The sequence below is a fragment of the Lycium ferocissimum genome, chromosome 10 (genome assembly GCF_029784015.1).
Source record: "Lycium ferocissimum isolate CSIRO_LF1 chromosome 10, AGI_CSIRO_Lferr_CH_V1, whole genome shotgun sequence".
Lineage (NCBI taxonomy): Eukaryota > Viridiplantae > Streptophyta > Magnoliopsida > Solanales > Solanaceae > Lycium > Lycium ferocissimum.
This window is the reverse complement of record NC_081351.1, coordinates 4,502,527-4,520,931: the sequence shown is the minus strand read 5'-3', so window position 1 is coordinate 4,520,931 and position 18,405 is coordinate 4,502,527. Positions and strand designations below refer to the sequence as shown.

General features: G+C 37.0%; 2 protein-coding genes across 4 annotated transcripts in view; both read left to right on the top strand.

Moving 5' to 3' along the window:
• LOC132035496 (vesicle transport protein GOT1-like) overlaps positions 1–3,671 on the top strand; it is a 15,354-nt gene extending 11,683 nt beyond the window's left edge. For all 3 annotated transcript variants that reach the window (XM_059425778.1, XM_059425776.1, XM_059425775.1), the window contains exon 7: positions 3,366–3,671. In XM_059425778.1, the coding sequence (XP_059281761.1) occupies positions 3,366–3,404 (39 nt within the window). In that variant the 3' untranslated portion in view covers positions 3,405–3,671. The remainder of the gene's footprint in view (positions 1–3,365) is intronic.
• Positions 3,672–11,258: 7,587 nt separating this feature from the next.
• Positions 11,259–13,259, top strand: LOC132034539 (feruloyl CoA ortho-hydroxylase F6H1-3-like). The gene is made up of 2 exons (XM_059424944.1): positions 11,259–11,831; positions 12,458–13,259. The coding sequence occupies exons 1-2, from the start codon at positions 11,320–11,322 to the stop codon at positions 13,029–13,031; spliced, it is 1,086 nt and encodes a 361-aa protein (XP_059280927.1). The 5' UTR covers positions 11,259–11,319; the 3' UTR covers positions 13,032–13,259.
• Positions 13,260–18,405: the final 5,146 nt, after the last annotated feature.

The following is an 18,405-nucleotide window of genomic DNA, read 5'->3' as shown; positions in this document are numbered from 1 at the left end:
ATTCTTTAACCTAAGGATTAATAGTCCTTTTAAGTATGCAAAACCGGGAACTTTTGTTTTCCACAAACCAGAGTCTTTTAAAAAAAAACAACAGAACTTCGTAAAGACCCCCAGTCCAAAAACCCCCTATCTTTCTTCCCAACTAAGACATTAATTAGCTTGAAACCCTTAATTGAAAACCCGGAATAGGGAAAATTACCCCCATATTAAAAAAATAGTTTAAATATAACCTCATTATACTTTCGGTATATTGTGGGTTAAAAATTTCCCCCCCTTATATTTTGGGCCCAAACTTTGGCCTTAATTTTGCCCGGGGACACGCGGGCCAATTCGAATTTAACCCCCCCTTTTTTAAATCCGGTTTCCCTTTTAAAAAAAGCCCCCCTTTAAAAGGGAAGGGAAAATAAAAAAAATGAAAAGGGTTAAAGAGGGTTTCAAAGGGAATGGGTATTTAAATTTACCTAAAGTTAAAATTCCCCCCGGTAAAAATTTAAAGGGGACAAATTTGTCCAAAGATAAGGGGGGCGGGGTTTTTATGGAAAAAAAATTGGGGGTCACTTAATTTAAAAATTTTAAACTCCCCATATTTTTGGGTTTTTAAAATTTTGAAAATATATCTAATATAACGTAAGGAAAAATGGTCAAACCCCCAAGGGAGCTTTGGTTGGGGGCCCTTTTTTAATTCCCTAAAGGTGGGGGGGATCAAACCCGCCCCTTGTTTTTTTTTTTTTTTTTTTTTTGGTTGGTTTGTTTGTTTTATTTCTAAAGCATCCTTTAACTTTTACCTTTTATAATATTTCTAAACCCCTTTTCTTCTTTAGTTCTAATTACCCAAAAGGCAAACATGTTTTCCTTTTTTATATTACATCTAATTACTTTTTTTCCATTTAGTTCTAATTACCCAAGTCCTATGCAAATAACTATATGCCGTTGTGATTATAAAACAACTTACTTCGTAAAAAAAATAAAATATAATTAATTATCTTTTGCTCGCCAAGTTGATATCGCATAAAATTTTATATCTTATATTAAAATCAATTGTGAATCCATCCTCTTGAAATTCTCGGATTTGCCTCCTCTGGGAGGGGTGGGTATATTTGAACCAAAAGTATCACGAGAGGGGCATATTTGGACCGAAAGTATAACGAGGGATATATTTAAACTATTTTTGATAGTAACAAATTTTGTCTAATTGTAAATCCTACCAGCAGCTAGTGTTAACATCTCTGAAGTCCTATTAAACAGCAAGCCCAGACCACAAGAACTTCCCACCAGATCATGTAGGCTTTCTCTCCGTCTCTTCTTTCTTTTTCTTTTATCAAGGACGGGGTTTGGGGGGATGATGAAGTAGACCTCATAAATGAAGGCTAATTTGCTGAGCTCGTCATCGTTGAAGTTCTTGAAATATATATTCATGATGGAATCCAAACTATGATTTTCAAATCCAAGTTCTCTTCAGAGATTTTGCTTATAACTAGCGTTTCAAAGTTTCAAATTTGAGCGGGATCATTAACTTAGCCGTTGACCAACTTATAATATTGAATAGATACGTACGTAAAATATAGTAATTTATGTTGTTTCATGGCCATGCTAATCCGTGGCAGTTAAATTCAAAGCCTGCATGTTATGATGAGGACAGATTGGTCGATCTAAACGAAACAAAATCAAGAAGTAAAGAAGAAAAAAAAGCGCATGTGATAAACTGAATTATGATAAGGACAATGTGGTCATCTTTATGTGATTTCTCAGAAGGAATATAGAATATCCCACAAAACATATTGTTGCTTGTTATTGACATCCACGTTGCCGCTTAAAACTGAAATGTTTTAATGAGGCTACAGCTGCAAAGCCACTTTAGTTTTGCAACTAATAAGGCTAATTTACTTGTTTCAATTAGGGAAGTAGATGAGGTGGTTATTTGGATTGGGTGGGTTGAGCTAGGTGGGTTAAGTTGGATGGGTCTTTTATCAAGTTCCGTTAGTTTTTGACAGAATCCGTTAGTGTGAACTAAAAGGGCACTGATTTTGCATACTTATTAGTGCTCTAGGTTAAATGATAGGGATGATTTTAATTCAATCCTTAAACACAAGGGAATGTTCTGGACAGGCACCCTCTTATTGGTATTGTTTCCTCACCGAGGACTGACCATCCACTTAGTCCTTCCCTTGCTTTGCCGCCATTTCCACTCATTGTGTTCCAGTTTGCCGCCATTTCCACTCATTGTGTTTCAGTCTTTTCCAAGTTGCCCTATTCCTCTCCTTCCAGTAGCTACCTTCCCCTCACCCTGTTGCACCTCCTCATTCCCGAACCCTACTTCCCCCTCTTTATATTGCCAGTTCCCCCTCCCCTGTATCGTGTTCCCCGGAATATCAAAGATAGTGTTAGCCGTAATCCCTAGCTCTTAGATCCAACCTGTATGTGTCTTACCTCTGCAATAAGGGGTTGGGGAAGAACGGTGTGCTGAGACAGGCAGGACCGGTTACAGTTACACTAAGCAGAGCAAGCCACGTAGGTGGAGGGTTGCGACTGGTGTAAAGAAGATACGTAGCTGAGGGAAGAAAAAGAAAACGCTATGAGGTGCTGCTATACTGCAGAATTTGGTTCGTTGGATGGAGGTGGTAGTGCATGGGGAGGAGAGAACACTGAGATGGGGATCAGCACCTGGCTGGTTAGGCTTCTGTGAGATCACGTGGTGGTATGGATTAGTGTGTCAGAAACCACATTCCTTTCTCCTGGTTGATCTTAAAATTTGTTCGTCTCCCAAATGTCGTTTCCTGCACGTGTTTCAAGCCAGTGACTGCTGATGGTACCAACTTAAGATGTTATTTTCCACAATTGATATGGACTAAATGTTACCGACCAGATCAATTATTAAGCAACATGACTAGTAATGAATTTAACTTTCGCTTATTTCAGGCAGTGTCACTCAGTGAAATTTGGAAAAGATCGGTCTTGTTTATGAGACTTGATTCCTTCCCTAACCCTTATTAGATATGAGCACAAAAGCTGTTTCAGAAAGTAGAGTTTGCCAAGACTTTGCTTGATTTCTTTGTTTTTGCCCAACCATGGCATATATGAGTGTTTCACTCTTCATTCATCACTGTCATCTTATCTGGGATTTCTCTATTTTAATAAAATAAATCGGCTTCTCTATTTTAATAAAATAAATCAAACATTTCTGTGTAGTTATAACTGATATAAAGTTGGATAACATGTGAGATGCTATTCTGCAACGTCATATTATGGGCTTATCAATGTTTTGAAGTAATCTTCTGATTTTCTAGTCCATGTACATTTGTTGTAAATTGCACAATGCGACTTTTGTTCAGTTTCTTTTGCCTGAGATTGTTTGCTCTTCTCTGCAGTTCTTTGACAGCTACCGTGGAAAACGAGTCCCTGTATGATCTTAGTTGAATGGGCCGACGAACCTACAGCATTTAACCTCCCTTATACGTTTGTAAAGTACCCTGTTCTGAAGATTGACGTCTTGAAGGGTGTTGACAGTATAGTTTGTTTGCAGTTTATGATTGAGCCTTGTTAGCGTCTAGTGAACATTTTTTACTATATCCTTTTTTTAATTTTTTATAATCGTAGTGTCTGGGCAGCTTGCGTGAAGTTTGTTTAACTATTTCTTAGTTTAAGAGCAAGTAAAATAAATTTTGTTTTGTTGAGTTGTCCTATCATGGACCAAACTTTTCCGATTTTATCTTTTCTAATTCATTGATTTATGGAATGTGTTTTTCTGACTATAATGGACGGTTCTTTTAAACCTTTTGTTGGGAAGAAACAAACAATAACCAAATTGCACGACGAGGTAACAGCGGAAGAAATACCAAGTCAAAAACTTCCCACACTATTTGAACCAAGAGAAAACAATATACACTAGCACAAATGGAAATCCGGATAGCAATTATACCAACAACAAAATAGCAAAGCAAGCAAAATAAATTAATTTGCAAGAAACATCAAATTTACGTGATAAAACCCCTTCAAGATGAAGAGGAAACATCCACGGGTCCAAAAGTTCCACTATATCAAATGAAAGAGTTACAAAGTTCTCCAAAATGGCTACAATATGAATGCCAAATGCGGAGCAACAATAACAACAAAAACAACCATCAAACAAGAGAAAATAGGGAGAAAGTCACCGAAAAACGCAGCTACTGTTTACCGACGAAAATCTGGAGCTAACGGTCTCCAAATCCACCTCTGTCAGTTCCCAATCAAAGATTAAGATGAAAGGAACACGCTGTCCAAAAATCAGCTCAATCGAACAAGAAACGAAGGAATCGACAAAACAAGTTGGCCGCACAAGCCGATTTTTAAGAAGAAAAATCTGCATTTTCTCTCTCTATTTTTTGGTTGAAAGGCTACGTCACTCTCACTCTATTACTTGCCCCCAAATCAGACCTAATAGGTCTTTTAATGTATGGGCTGAAAAATATATGTGGGCTGGACCAAGTTGGGTATTTATTTATCCACATAAGAAGGGAAAAGGCCCAAAACCCAACAATTCTCCCCCTCCCGACTATGTGGAGGAGACCGCCATCCTGGCGATCATGCAACACTCTTCAAACTTCCTTCTTGGCAAAGCTTTAGTCACCGTATAGAACCATTATCATCAGTGTGAATCTTCTCAAGTTTAAGCAACGTAGAATCCAACACATCTCTAATCCAATGGTATCTCACATCAATATGTTTCGACCTACCATGAAATGTAGAGTTTTTGCCAAGATGAATAGCACTTTGACTGTCGCAATAAAGCACATACACCTCTTGAGCAAAGCTAAGTTCCTCCATAAATCTCTTCATCCAGAGCAACTCTTTACAAGCTTCAACGGTAGCTATAAGCTCGAACATTTTCTGTAGTAGATAGAGCAACACATTTTTGCAACCTAGATTGCCAAGACACAGCTCCCCCTGCATAAGTAATCAAGTAGCCCGAAGTAGACTTACGAGTATCAACATCACCGGCCATATCTGAATCAGTGTAACCACAAAGAATAGGCTTTCCTGTCCCAAAACACAAACTCAGACTGGAAGTGCCACAAAGATATCTCATAATCCACTTCACAGCATTTCAATGCTCTCTTCCCGGATTAGAAAGAAAACGGTTGACAACACCAACGGCATGAGCAATATCAGGTCTTGTACAAATCATCGCATACATCAGACTGCCAACGGCTGAAGCATAAGGAACTTTCTTCATATCTTCCTTCTCACCATCACCGGACAGGACAACCGTGCTTTCGGTTTGAAGTGCATAGCTAAAGGTGTTTTGACAACCTTAGGTTTATCCATGTTGAACTTGCGAAGTACTTTCGAATGTACTTCTCTTGTGATAACCACAACTTCTTGGCCTTTACGTCACGAACAACCGCATGCAAGAATGTCGCCTTTCTTTGGTCCCAAGTCTTTCATAGCAAAAGACTTATTCAACTCTTGCTTCAACTTCGAATTCTACAAGCATTCGACCAACAACAAGCATGTCATCAACATAAAGCAATAGAATGATAAAGTCATCATCGAGAGAATTTTTGCACAAAAACACAATGATGCAAGAAGTCTTCTTGAAGCCCCGTTGACTCATAAAAGAACCAAACTTCCCGTACACTTCGGGAGCTTGTTTTAAACCATACAAGCTCTTCTTCAATTTGTAAAACATAATTCTCTTTACCCTTGACTTCAAAACCTTCTCGTCGCTCCATATAAATTTCTTCATTTAAGTCACCATGGAGAAAGCGCTTTTAACATCCATTTGTTCAACTCTAAATCTAGACTTACAACAAGCCCAGAACAACCCGAATGGATGACATCTTCACAACCGGAGAAAAGATTTCATCAAAATCAACTCCTTTTTCCGATTAAATCCCTTGACAACCAATCTAGCCTTGTACCGTGGAACCGGGTTACCATCTTCATGTTTCACCCTAAAAAACCCACATGTTTTTTTCAAAGCTTTTCTATCTCTGGAAGCTTAACCGGATCAAATATGATTATCATCAAGGATTTAATCTCATCTTGCATATCATCAAACCACCTTTCTTTTTCTTCACTATCCATGGCCTCATCAAAACTTTCGGTTCTCCCCCACCAAGAGTACAAACTCATTAGGAGAATAACGAGATGAAGGTACTTTCTCTCTAATAGATCTTACGAGAGAACCCGGGAGCATCAATAGCTAGCCTTTGTTGGAAAACCACATTATCTTCCTTTGGAGCATCAACAACATCATCCGCGGTCATTCGATCATGATCACTATCTTCATTATAAACTTGATCTTCATTATTTTGAAGATTTTCTTCGTGTACAATAGTCACAGGAATTGGATCAACATCAACTAAGCTCTCATTGCTCTGAGAATCAACCTTCTTAGCTTTGTCAAAATCTTCAATTGTCCGGGTCTTCAAAGAACACAACATCACGGCTTCTAACAAGTTTCTTCTCAACTGGATCATAGAAACGATAGCCAAATTCGTCTTGACCATAACCAATGAAGATACACCGCCTAGTTTAACTTCTAACTTTGACCTCTCATCTTTAGAACATACCAAAGGCTTTACACCGAAGACTCTCGGATAGAGCATAAGAGACATCCTTACCAAACCAAACTCTTTTAGGGACATCACCATCCAAAGAAGCAGAGGAGATAAATTGATAACATAAAGGTAGTATTAAGTGCTTCGCCCAAAAAAATCTCAAGGCGGTTAGCATCCGAAAGCAAACATCTAACCCTCTCAACTATGAGTTACATTCATCCTCTCTGCTAAACCATTTAACTGAGGAGTCTTTGGAGGAGTTTTCTGATGCCGAATACCCTGCTGTCTACAATAATTATCAAAAGGACCAATGTATTCACCACCATTATCTGAGCGGATGCATTTTAGTTTCTTCCCTGTCTGTCTCTCAACCAAGGCCTGAAAAGTCCTTGTATTTCTTCATCAAACTTGACACCCATTCCAGATAGCTGATCAAGGATACCCTGAAAATCATTTATATGATCAGAAATAGGACCTCTTTGTATCTAATATTCATCAATTGTTTTTACGAGGGAACAACTTATTATTGCCAGTCTTCGAAGCATAAAGTGTCTCGAGCTTTTCCACAAGCTTTTAGCAGTTGTCTTATTCACAATATGATTTCGAACATTCTCTTCAACCCATTTCCTAATATAGCCACAAACTGTAGGTGCTCAAATTCCCAATCCTCATCTTCATAGACTCGGGTTTCTTAGAAGCGAACACGAGTAAATGCATTTTCTTGACAAATAGAAGATCTTTCATCTTGCTTTTTCCAAATATGATAATTACGCCATTTAAACAAACCATCTTGCTCATATTTGCCTCCATCATTCAAATAGACGATCAACACAACCAAATACAACCACAAGCTCGATACCACTTTGTTGGGAAGAAACAAGCAATAAAGAAATACCAAGTCAAAAACTTGCTACACTATTTGAACAATATCCACTATATCACAAATGGAAATCGGACGAGGTAATTATACCAACAACAAAATAGCAAAGCAAGAAATACAAGAGACCTTAAATTTACGTGGTAAAACTGCCTTCAGTCAAAAACTTATATCAAATGAGAGAGTTACAAAGTTCTCCACTATTTGAACCAAAGAAGACAATATACACAACCATCAAACGAGAAAATGGAAATAACCCAAGACGCGACTCTTGATAGCAATTATAAATCCACCCTGTTAGTTCCCAATCAAAGATTAAGATGAAAGGAACACGCTAGCAAAGCAAGAAACGAAAATAAAAACAAGTTAATTTTTTTAAGAAGAAAAAATGCAAGAAAGCGTTTGACTCTCACTCTATTACTTGCCCCCCATTTTTTTGCGCGACCCTTCTTTTGGGGTGGTCTTTAAATTTTGCCCTTCTTTAAATTATGCCCCTCATGAAACATCCCTTCGCGCGGGTCGAGGTCCAAAAAATCCACTATATCCGGCATACTTTTGTTAAGGAATTAAGGAATTACAAATTTTATGCCGAGAGAGTTACAAAGTTCTCCAAAATGGCTACAATCACAACACTTGCACACATAACACAAATTGAATGCCAAATCCTATTAGCGGAGCAACAATAACATATTTTGGTCAAGAACAACCATCAAACAATAATTTTGAAAATAAGCTTTTTCCGAGGTTGAGAAGAAGTATGCACTTGCCAAAGAACCAATAATTTGTCTAACCATCCAGTATGTCGAAGCAAAATTGGTCAAATCCTACTCTTTGACATAGTAGGCATGGATCTCCAAATCCACCGGCATAACGTTTATCAAAGTTATGTTCCCAATCAAAGGCATAAGTATGCATAAGATGAAAACTTTCTTCATCACAACACGCTGTTCTAAAAATCAAGCACAATCACATTGTGAAATATATTTTGGTCAGTGGCATGTTGAAACACCAAACGAGTTGACTCTTTCGGGATTACCTAATAATTGCAAGAATTTAGTTCAAAGACAAGTTGCACTTGCTCGCTCCAAGAACCAATAATTTGTCTAATCATCCAATATGTCGGATTTTTAAATTGGTCAAATCCTACTCTCTCTCCACTTTATCCATAAACTTTTGGTTGATCAAAGTTATGCGGATCATACTTATGCTCTCTGCCCCACATAAGTATGCTATTAATTCCTTAAGAAAAGTATCTGGGGTCCCCAAATCAGACCTAATAGGTCAAATTTTAATGTATGGGCTGAAAAAAGGGCATATGTGGGCCTAATATCTTTTAATGTATGGGCTTGGGTATTTATTTATCCACATAGGAAGGGAAAAGGCCCAAAACCCAACACCTTTTTCCATGTACGTTCTGTTCTGGTTAATTTTTTGTTCTTTCTGTTGGCTTCAATAGGTTGGTAAAGCAAATGTTTATTAGTAGGTCATAATCTACCCTCCTAGGTCGTGATCGTTTTTTTCCGAATCTATTTATCTAACTAGCAATATCCATTAATTAAATAAAGGAAAAGTAAAAAAAAACATATAATATACATCCACATACGTTGATTGAGTTATTTTTTTCTCATTTCTATGTATTAACAAATTGTATACCTTATCCCTTCAAGGACATGATAAAATTGCGATATAGACACATTCTGGTAGTAGTTTTAAAGATGGTTTGTGGCGAAACCTGTGTTGACACTCAATTAATATGCCCCAATTTATTAAGCTTAGCAGTTCCAAGAGTTATATATCTCTAATCAAATCTTTTTAGATTACTTGATTTAAGTCAAGTCCATTAATTGGTTAGAGTTGCGAGCTTATTGTAGCCGGTTCTGAGGGAAGAACTTTGCTGCTTACCTGCTTCTCGCATGGAGGTGCATATTAATAGGGTATTGACTCCCTACTTATTGTCAATCTTTTTTATAAAAAAAATAGGTAGGAAACACACATTGAGATGTGATCACTCATACGAGTTAATAACTGCTAAGCTTGAGTGACAATGAAGCAAGACACTAACTTTCCAAAATTAAACATGTCAAAAATGCCTTTTCTTAATATAGGAAATAATGGTTAAAAACACACCTCAAGTATCATTTTTTTTTAGTTTTCTACCTGAACTATTAGACATGAGAGTTTTCTACCTCAACTATCAGGTTGGAACACTGAACAACTGATAGTTGAGGTGTATTTTGCTAACTAATTGATAATAGTTTGGATAGGAAACTCTTACATCTGATAGTTCAAGTAGGAAACTAAAAAAAAAAAAAAGGTGATACTTAGAGATGTGTGTTTTTGACCCTTAACTCAATAAAAAGTGATTCGATGTGATGTGTGAGTGTGAGTGTGTAGCACTCACATACTTGACCGGTAGAAAAAATATTTTCGGTTTGCATTGGATTCACTACTAGAAAACAAGGAATTAGCGATGGACAAATTTCATAGCTAAACAACAGAAATTTCATGCTAATCCCATTTAGCTACGGATTAACGACGGATTATAAGAAAATTCAATTAGCTAGGAGCTATTTAGCGACAGATTAGCTAGGAATTACTGACAAATCCCATAGCTAATCGTTTGTTCTCTTGTAGTGATTGTTGTTGCAACATAATGTACGTAAAAATACAATTTACGTCAAAATTGATGTACTTTGAAATCAATATAGGTGAATGTGTTTAATTAGATCAATTACTTAGAGCTGTGTTACGACGGTGCTTTTACGGTCCCAAATCTATCAAAGGAAAAAGATGAAAAGGGACTCCGTAAATAGCAATTGTCACCTACTGCAATGGCCCTAACCATGCATTAGCTATGGAGATTTTTGAGTGTTGTTAATACCTATTAGGCCATAAATGAATTTTCAAAGAGAGATGAAACAAAACCAACAAAATGATAGAAACAGAAGTAAATAAAAAGCAATAATCTGATTAATTCCACAAGTTGTCATTATCTTAGGATCATTCCTTGAGAGTGTACTCAGCTCATTAAACATAATAAAAAGTTCTACAACTTCTCTCTACCAACCCCCAGTACTAAAACTTGAGCAAAACATGCCCAAGTCTTTGCTCCTCCTTTTGTTTCGTTAATAATTAAAAATTCATGACGTCAGCAACTCCTATCCTGTCAGAGCAAAACATAAATATCAAAAGTTTTAAGTTATATATTGATCGTGTAAATATTTTTAATATTATTAGTGTAATTTAATACATTATTGCAAGTTAGTTGTCGTTATAATGTGTAAATACATCTTATAAATGACCGGATTGTGTAAATATTATTTTTCATTGAATTTGGCTTCATTGTTCCCTAAATGAATCATAAAGCATATTGATTTGATTCATCTTGTTTCATTTATTTGGTTGAGAGCGAGGCTGTGAGTCACCTGGGCTACGTTTTTTTCGATTGGTTGATTTCTGAAATCACCTCTTGAAAAAAAAAAAACCTCCTGCGGTTCCGACCCACAAATGAATAGGAAGTGAGGCTTATTTCAGACTGCCCAGCTCTCACCATCAATGTTATACAGAATGAGCAGCTTGATAAAGGAGGTCAGCTTTGAGAAAAATCATCCCCTTACCAGGCGCTAGTCAAAATAGTAAAATAAGAAATTACTTGGCAGCATTACTAACTAATAACCATGTATTGCAAATTGATTAATCAACGCAACTTGAACATCATCATAAAACGAAAGCATGAGTTTTGCAACCAAAGTAGGAAGTAGGCTAAAAAAGAGTACTAGTTGTAATCTTGAATACTTAAAAGAGACCATATATATAGCCTTCCATAGCACTTGAATATAACCATCCATTCACTTCCCTTTCGAAATACTAAGCTCAATAACTGTTAATTATAACCAAATCTATATGGCTCCATCACTATCAACAATCTCTAATTCCAACACATGGGATGTCAAACATTTTGTTGTAAATGAAGGTCATGGAGTGAAAGGTCTTGCAGACATGGGAATTCAGACACTGCCTAAACAATACATTCAACCTCTCGAAGAACGAATTAATACGAGCAAGGTAGTGTCTGGAGAACAATCTATCCCAGTCATTGATGTATCAAATTGGAATGATCCAAAGGTGGAAAAATTGATATGCAATGCAGCAGAGAAATGGGGTTTTTTCCAAACTGTGAATCATGGAATTCCAATGGAAGTATTTGAAGATGTTAAGGATGCTACTCATAGGTTCTTTGGTTTGCCTGCTGAAGAAAAGAGGAAGTACTCAAAAGAGTATTCTCGTACAAATAATGTTCGTTTTGGGACAAGCTTTACTCCTCAAGATGAAAAGGCTTTAGAGTGGAAAGATTACCTAAGTCTCTTCTATGTTTCTGATGAAGAAGCAACTGCACTTTGGCTTTCCGCTTGCAGGTTCAATTCTCATTTTTCTAAGTTCGATGAATTGTGTGATCATGTCATTTGAAAGTTTAAACTGTTAGAAAAAACACACTTTTTATCCTTAATCATACTTTTGTCATCATGCCACTCACATATGGGTCTGGTTCTTTTTTCACGGGCCAAAGATTTAAAAAATATTCACTTTTTGGATGGCAGTGAGATTTGAACCAGAATCTCTTGCGTGCTCTAATAACTTGATCAATTGTGTGACTAGCTCACTTAAAAGTTTAAGCTAAAGAGAAAATACTCTCTGCGTTTCAATTTTTGTGTCTTGGTTACTATTTGGAGATCGTTAAAAGATATTTCCTTTGACCATGATTTTTCAAATACTTTCTAAATATTTAATTGTGACTTATATGAACGTTTTACTTTCCATGTAGTTTATATATATGTAAATTTTATTTTAGAAAGTTTTTAGATTTTGAGTCCAAACTCACACCAAACATTAACTAGTTTGATTCTCGTATTCCAAAACAAGCCACATAAATTGAAACAGAGGGAATAGTATTGAACACTTAATTATGTTATGTATCATCATAATTTTTTTTTCCAAGAAGTGTTTTCAAAAGAAAGATAATCTAATTGTTGTCTCGCCTCAGGGATGAAGCACTTCAATTCATGAGAAAGACTGAGCTTGTGATCAAAAAACTTATGGAATCACTAATGAAAGGACTAAATGTTAAGGAGGTTGATGAAGATAGAGAATCACTTCTAATGGGTTCCAAGAGAATCAACCTTAACTACTATCCTAAATGTCCCAACCCCGAACTTACAGTCGGGGTAGGACGCCACTCTGATGTCTCGACATTAACCATCTTGCTTCAAGATAGTATCGGTGGACTCTACGTGAGAAAACTAGGCAGTGACACTTGGCTTCCCGTCCCACCAATTAGTGGAGCGCTTGTTATTAACATCGGCGATGCACTTCAAATCCGAAGCAATGGTCGATACAAGAGCATCGAGCATCGTGTTATTGCTAATGGAAGCAATAACAGAGTTTCAGTGCCAATATTTGTGAACCCTAAGCCAAATGATGTTATTGGTCCCATACAAGAAGTGTTAGAAAGTGGTGAGAAGGCAATGTATAAGCAAGTTCTTTACTCAGACTATGTCAAGCATTTCTTCAGGAAAGCTCATAATGGGAAGGACACAGTTGATTTTGCAAAGATATGATTACTTCATTGCATCAAGTGAGACCATTTCTCTTACTTTTGTTCTTTATTGCCAGAAGTGTGGAAGAAAAATAAGGGAAAGAAGATGTCAGACATGTAATATTGATAACACTCCCATGAATAATTGTCCTACTTTGAAGTGATATAATGAATTTAGTTTTCACGAAAGAAAAAATATCTTCTCTACTCAGTATATCTTTTATATGACGGTGTTTGATTGAATATGAAATTTTAAAAATGATGTGAATCTTGTGGCGTTTGTGATTTTTCAACTTCAGTTTGCTTCTTCTTAGTAAGTTAACCACTTTGTTTTAGCCAGTTCAATTTATTGCTTGCTCATAACTTTTTAATGTGCAGAATTTTTCTTCCTCTGTGCAAGTTGATATAACATGTTCAAAAGGTGCAAACTTTCCATATTTTGGCCCTTCTTTTCTCCCTTTTACAATAACTATGCCTCAATAAAAAAAAAAAAGTAAGTTGGCGTCAACTATATGAATCTTCATTACTCATATAACTCTATTGAACTCACATTTGAATCCAATATTATATAATACAAAACAAAAAACGGAAGTAGAAAATCACTAGAGGTTCTCTATATTTCTACCGGCTTATAAATATCTAGCAAGACTAAAAGACTCCAGGAAAGCAATGGATCAAGAGTAAATTTACTAACATGACTAAAACTTAATCCCAACTAATTGGTATCGCTTGTATAACATTTCTTTCCTTTTTCTTGTCATTTATTTCTCATTTAATACATTTACCTACCTATCTCTTGAATCTTGATGCATATGCATATGCTATACTGCTCAATCTTTGAATTGTCAATGTCTTATCTATTGACTATACCTTATTTAGCAGCATAACTTCTCCTTATTTAGCAGAGCAAAATTAGGGATCTTCAATCCTTATTTAGCAACCCTAAATCAGGGATCTCCCATTATGGCTAACAGTCATTAGCCTAGTAATTAGAGGATAATTAGGACTCTTTTCTTTGTATAATTTTTTTTTGTATATCCTATAGTTTTGATTATCGAAATATATTATATTTCTTTCATTCATAATAGCTCTGGGTTTCTCTCTTTATTCAATTTGGTATCAAGAGCCTCATTTTTTTCCCCGAGTCTGATTACTCAGCTTTTTTATCTTCCAATAAATCCGTTTGATTAATTTTCGGATATCCATCACTCTCCTTGTCATATTCAGATTTGTTCGTTGATTTCCTTCGACACCATTTTCCCCCCTCTTTATATCAGGATGAATTCACGAGATACCTTGTCAACAAAATTTGACGGGCATAACTTTCTGATATGGAAGTTCCATTTCAAGGCTTTCACAAGAGGCAAAGGCCTTATTGGTGTTCTGGATAGCTCAAAGGCTGTACCGACAGAAGACAAAGAAAAAGAAAGCTTGGTAGGCTGATAATGGCAAAATCATACATGGCTTGTCAATTTCTTTTATGTTGATATAGCTATGGAACTGACATCTTTTGAGAAACCATCGGAAGTGCGGACTCATCTACATACCCTCGGTAACCAACAATTTTGGCCAGAGAGTTTTAAATGGAAAAACCACTTGCTGGATCGACACAAGGTGATAAAAATGTTCGTCGCTTCTATTCTGGACTACTCACATTATGGGCAGAGCAAGATTAGGATTTTGCTGCCTTTATTCCTGCAGCTGGACTGAAAGATTTTGGTTACTATGAAGAGCACAAGAAGTATCCAATTCCTGATGAAACATAGGTCGGAGTTTGAGCCTTTGCGTGCTAGCTATCTTAACAGGGAAAAACTACCAACTTTGGATGTGGTAGTTTGCGAAGTTCTTCGAGAAGAAACTCGGTTGGGTTCTCAAGATTCTATGGTGAAGACCTTTTCCATGGAAACTGCCATGGGTACATACAAAAGTTCTTCTTCCTCATGCAACTCTAACAAGCCAGTTTAGTTCTATCATTGCAAGGAAACAGGGCACATCATCTCTCATTAAGAAGAAGCCGAATTATTGAAACTATTATAAGAAGGATGGTCACGTTATTCTGGAATGTCGTAAGAAATATGGTACACGCTTGACTCCTTGTAAAAATTTCAAGCAATGGAGAGGGATGTTGGCATACAACAAATACCAGACACAAAGACGCATCAAGCAACAACATTGCTTGATCACGACGATATTTACAAGATGATACATGAATCATTGGAGGCTGCTCTTCCTAATGCAATCTCTATTGCTTTGACTGATGCGTACCCTGGTAAAATGAATTTTCAAATTCAATGGTATGACATATTGATTCGGTTGCATCTAACCACATGACAGGAAATCAAAACCTTTTCTCAGGTAAAATGAAATTTTCAAATTCAATGGTATGATTAAACATATTGATTCGTGTACCAAACTGCATCTAACAACTTGTAGAACAATTTTTTATTTTATTTTATTTTTTACTTTTTTCTCTAGGAAATCAAAACCTTTTCTCTGATTTATCTAAAACACGCTCTACAAAGTGAGCATAACTTTTTTGAACAAAAAGTGAAATATTAAAAGTAGAAATATTTGAAGCAATTGAACGATCCACTTGAGGAAATTAAACGTTGGAAGCTACAACACCTCGTGCCTTCGGGCTATGATTTGACCATATATAATGGAACCAAGATAGAAAGTATTCATATTAAAGTGAGTTTTCACAAGTTTTCACAAGGCCTCACTTCAAGTGAGCATAACTCCCTTATTCGTTGGGACTTTGGGAAAACTTCATTGATTAAATTTGTATTCCTTTGAAATACCTTTCTATCCATATAAGGACTGCGCCAAACGGATCTCTATGCAAAAACTTATGCGCATTTTACTAGACACTATGCAGTCTGCACGGCCGGCTGCGCGGCCAAGCTTCAGGTGCGCGACCACACACCAAGGTAGTAACTTACTACCTTTGCTATGCTGTTGGGCCTTCTAGCTGCACGGACGCGCACTGGGAATGTCGCTTTAAAAAACCCTAGGTCCTATCCCACACCCCAAATAGAAAAACTTGCTCTAGAAAGGAAGCTCTCAAGAACCCAACTTCCTCCCCCCCCCCCCCCCCCCCCCCCCCCCCCCCCCCTCCGAGGTTCCTCTATCATCCAAGGTAAGATTTGTCCATAGAATATTGATGATTTATTTATCTTAACACAAATTAATACCTCCTACTCATGCAATCCATAGATTTTCAAGAAAACCCTTCTCAAGGTTTCAAGTGAAGAAATTGGAGTTCTTCATCAAAAGTTTGGATTTTTCTTTGGGTTTTGAAACCAATAAGGTATATAAGCTTAAATATCTACGTGTGGGAATGTTATTGATCTTCCCCACGCCTCGTTCATCATGATTTCTATGAATCACATCAGAAATAGAAATCATGACCTAGTTCATGAAAAGTTCAGAACTTCTACACTTTAAGAATATAGTTTCGTAGTTGTTCATGATTATCATTCTAAATATTGTGAACTCAGTACGTAATCAGTATAAGCTCATTTTTGACATCCCATGAGTCTTAGTCACAGATCACGATATGCTTATGTAGAAGTACTACTCTAATTTCTATGAATAGTTCATCAATCCATGTCTCAATTCAATTTAGAGGTAGTCAGTATTTCATTTAAAAACCTCAGTATGGATTCATGTTTCAGTGTCTCATATCAGTACTACAGTATGTTTCTCTGATACACGATGCATATTCTTAAATGAATAATACATGTATTTGGGCCCGAGGCCACAGTTTATGTATATGTATACGTATACTTGGCCCTGAGGCCACAGAATTGTGCACTTACATATGGGCCTGAGGCCATAGTTATGAACTCTTATAAATAGATGATTTCCCCATGTTCAGCGAGGGGTACTTATGACTATGATTCGTATGCTCAGTTCAGTTATCCTTATGTTTCAGTGTTAAGCTAAGTGTTATGTTATTGATTTGGGTTGCCATTTTCTCGGAGTATGACATAACTATTTATTTCTTTCAGTTGGTTTTACATACAAGTACAATTCAAATGTACTTGCGTTCCCTTTTTCTCGGGGCCTGCATTTCATGATACAGGTACTGATTTTCAGGACAACGGATCAGTTCATTAGGATCTCCTTCGTATCAGCTGCTTGGTGAGCCCCAGTTTTCTTCGGGGCATTGTTTTACTTTCATTCATTATTTACATTAGATATTCAGGTATACCGGGGGCCTTGTCTCAGTAAACAATCAGTATTTAAGTACTCTTCGGAGGCTTCATAGACTAAAATAACAGTTAGTCAGTATTTTCAGATATTATGTTAGCCGTGTTGGCTACACCTTTATATTCTCATATTTATCTCAATATTTCTTATTTATAAGATTCAGTAAGACTTTTAGTAGCTCAGCATGTTTATAAATTACATTCCACATTAGTACATGTCCCAGGTTGATTCACCCAGCCATGTGGTTCGCTCGATCACACGCAATCAGGCATCGAGTGTCATGTTACATCCAGGCCTAGGTTCGGGGCATGTTAAAGCTTGGTATCAGAGCACTAGGTTCAAGTTTCCTAGGGAGTCTATGAAGCAGTGTCTCACTTTTATGTGTATGTGCGCGCCACACATGTAAACAGTTGACCACCAAGACATTTAGGATTGTCTTATCTCTTTCATACTCTAGATTGTGCAATTAGAACTATTCCTTTAGGAAACTCTTCTAACTTGTGCATATTGCGTTTCTTTCAGAAAATTCTTGCTAAGAGAAAGTATATCAAGAGATAGTCAGCTACTAGCCAAAGGGCTACTATTGATGCTGCCTGAGAAGTGGACTCTCTGACTTAGGGAATTTGCACCAGGGCTCAGGGAACTCCATCCTGTTTAGTACCCCAAACATCATGCCCACCTGGTATTGAGAGGCTACAGAGGTCTGTTTTACAGTCCCTCCACCGCCTAGTGCTACTGATATGGATGTTAGGGAAGCTATACAGTTGCTCACCCAGATTGTTGCTACACAAGCTTAGCGGCATGGAACGACTCCAAGTGCAAGTACTTATGAGGGGTCATCCAACTCCAGGATTAAGGAGTTCATTCGTATGAACCCTCCAGTGCTTACAGGGTCCAACAAGGCCGAGGATTCACAAAATTTTGTGAATGAGGTTCAGAGGATATTCCATGCTATGCATGCTACCAAAACAGAGGCAGTAGAGTTTGTTACTTACCAGCTGAAGGATGTTGCTGCTATTTCGTATGAATTGTGGGAAGATTCCCGAGAGGAGGATGCACTTCCTACAACTTGGGATGAATTTGCAGAGGAATTTATTGAGAACTTCCTACCACTAGAGGTTAGGGAGGCAGAGTCCCTAGAATTCGAGAGATTCAAGTAGAATGACATGAGTGTGAATGAA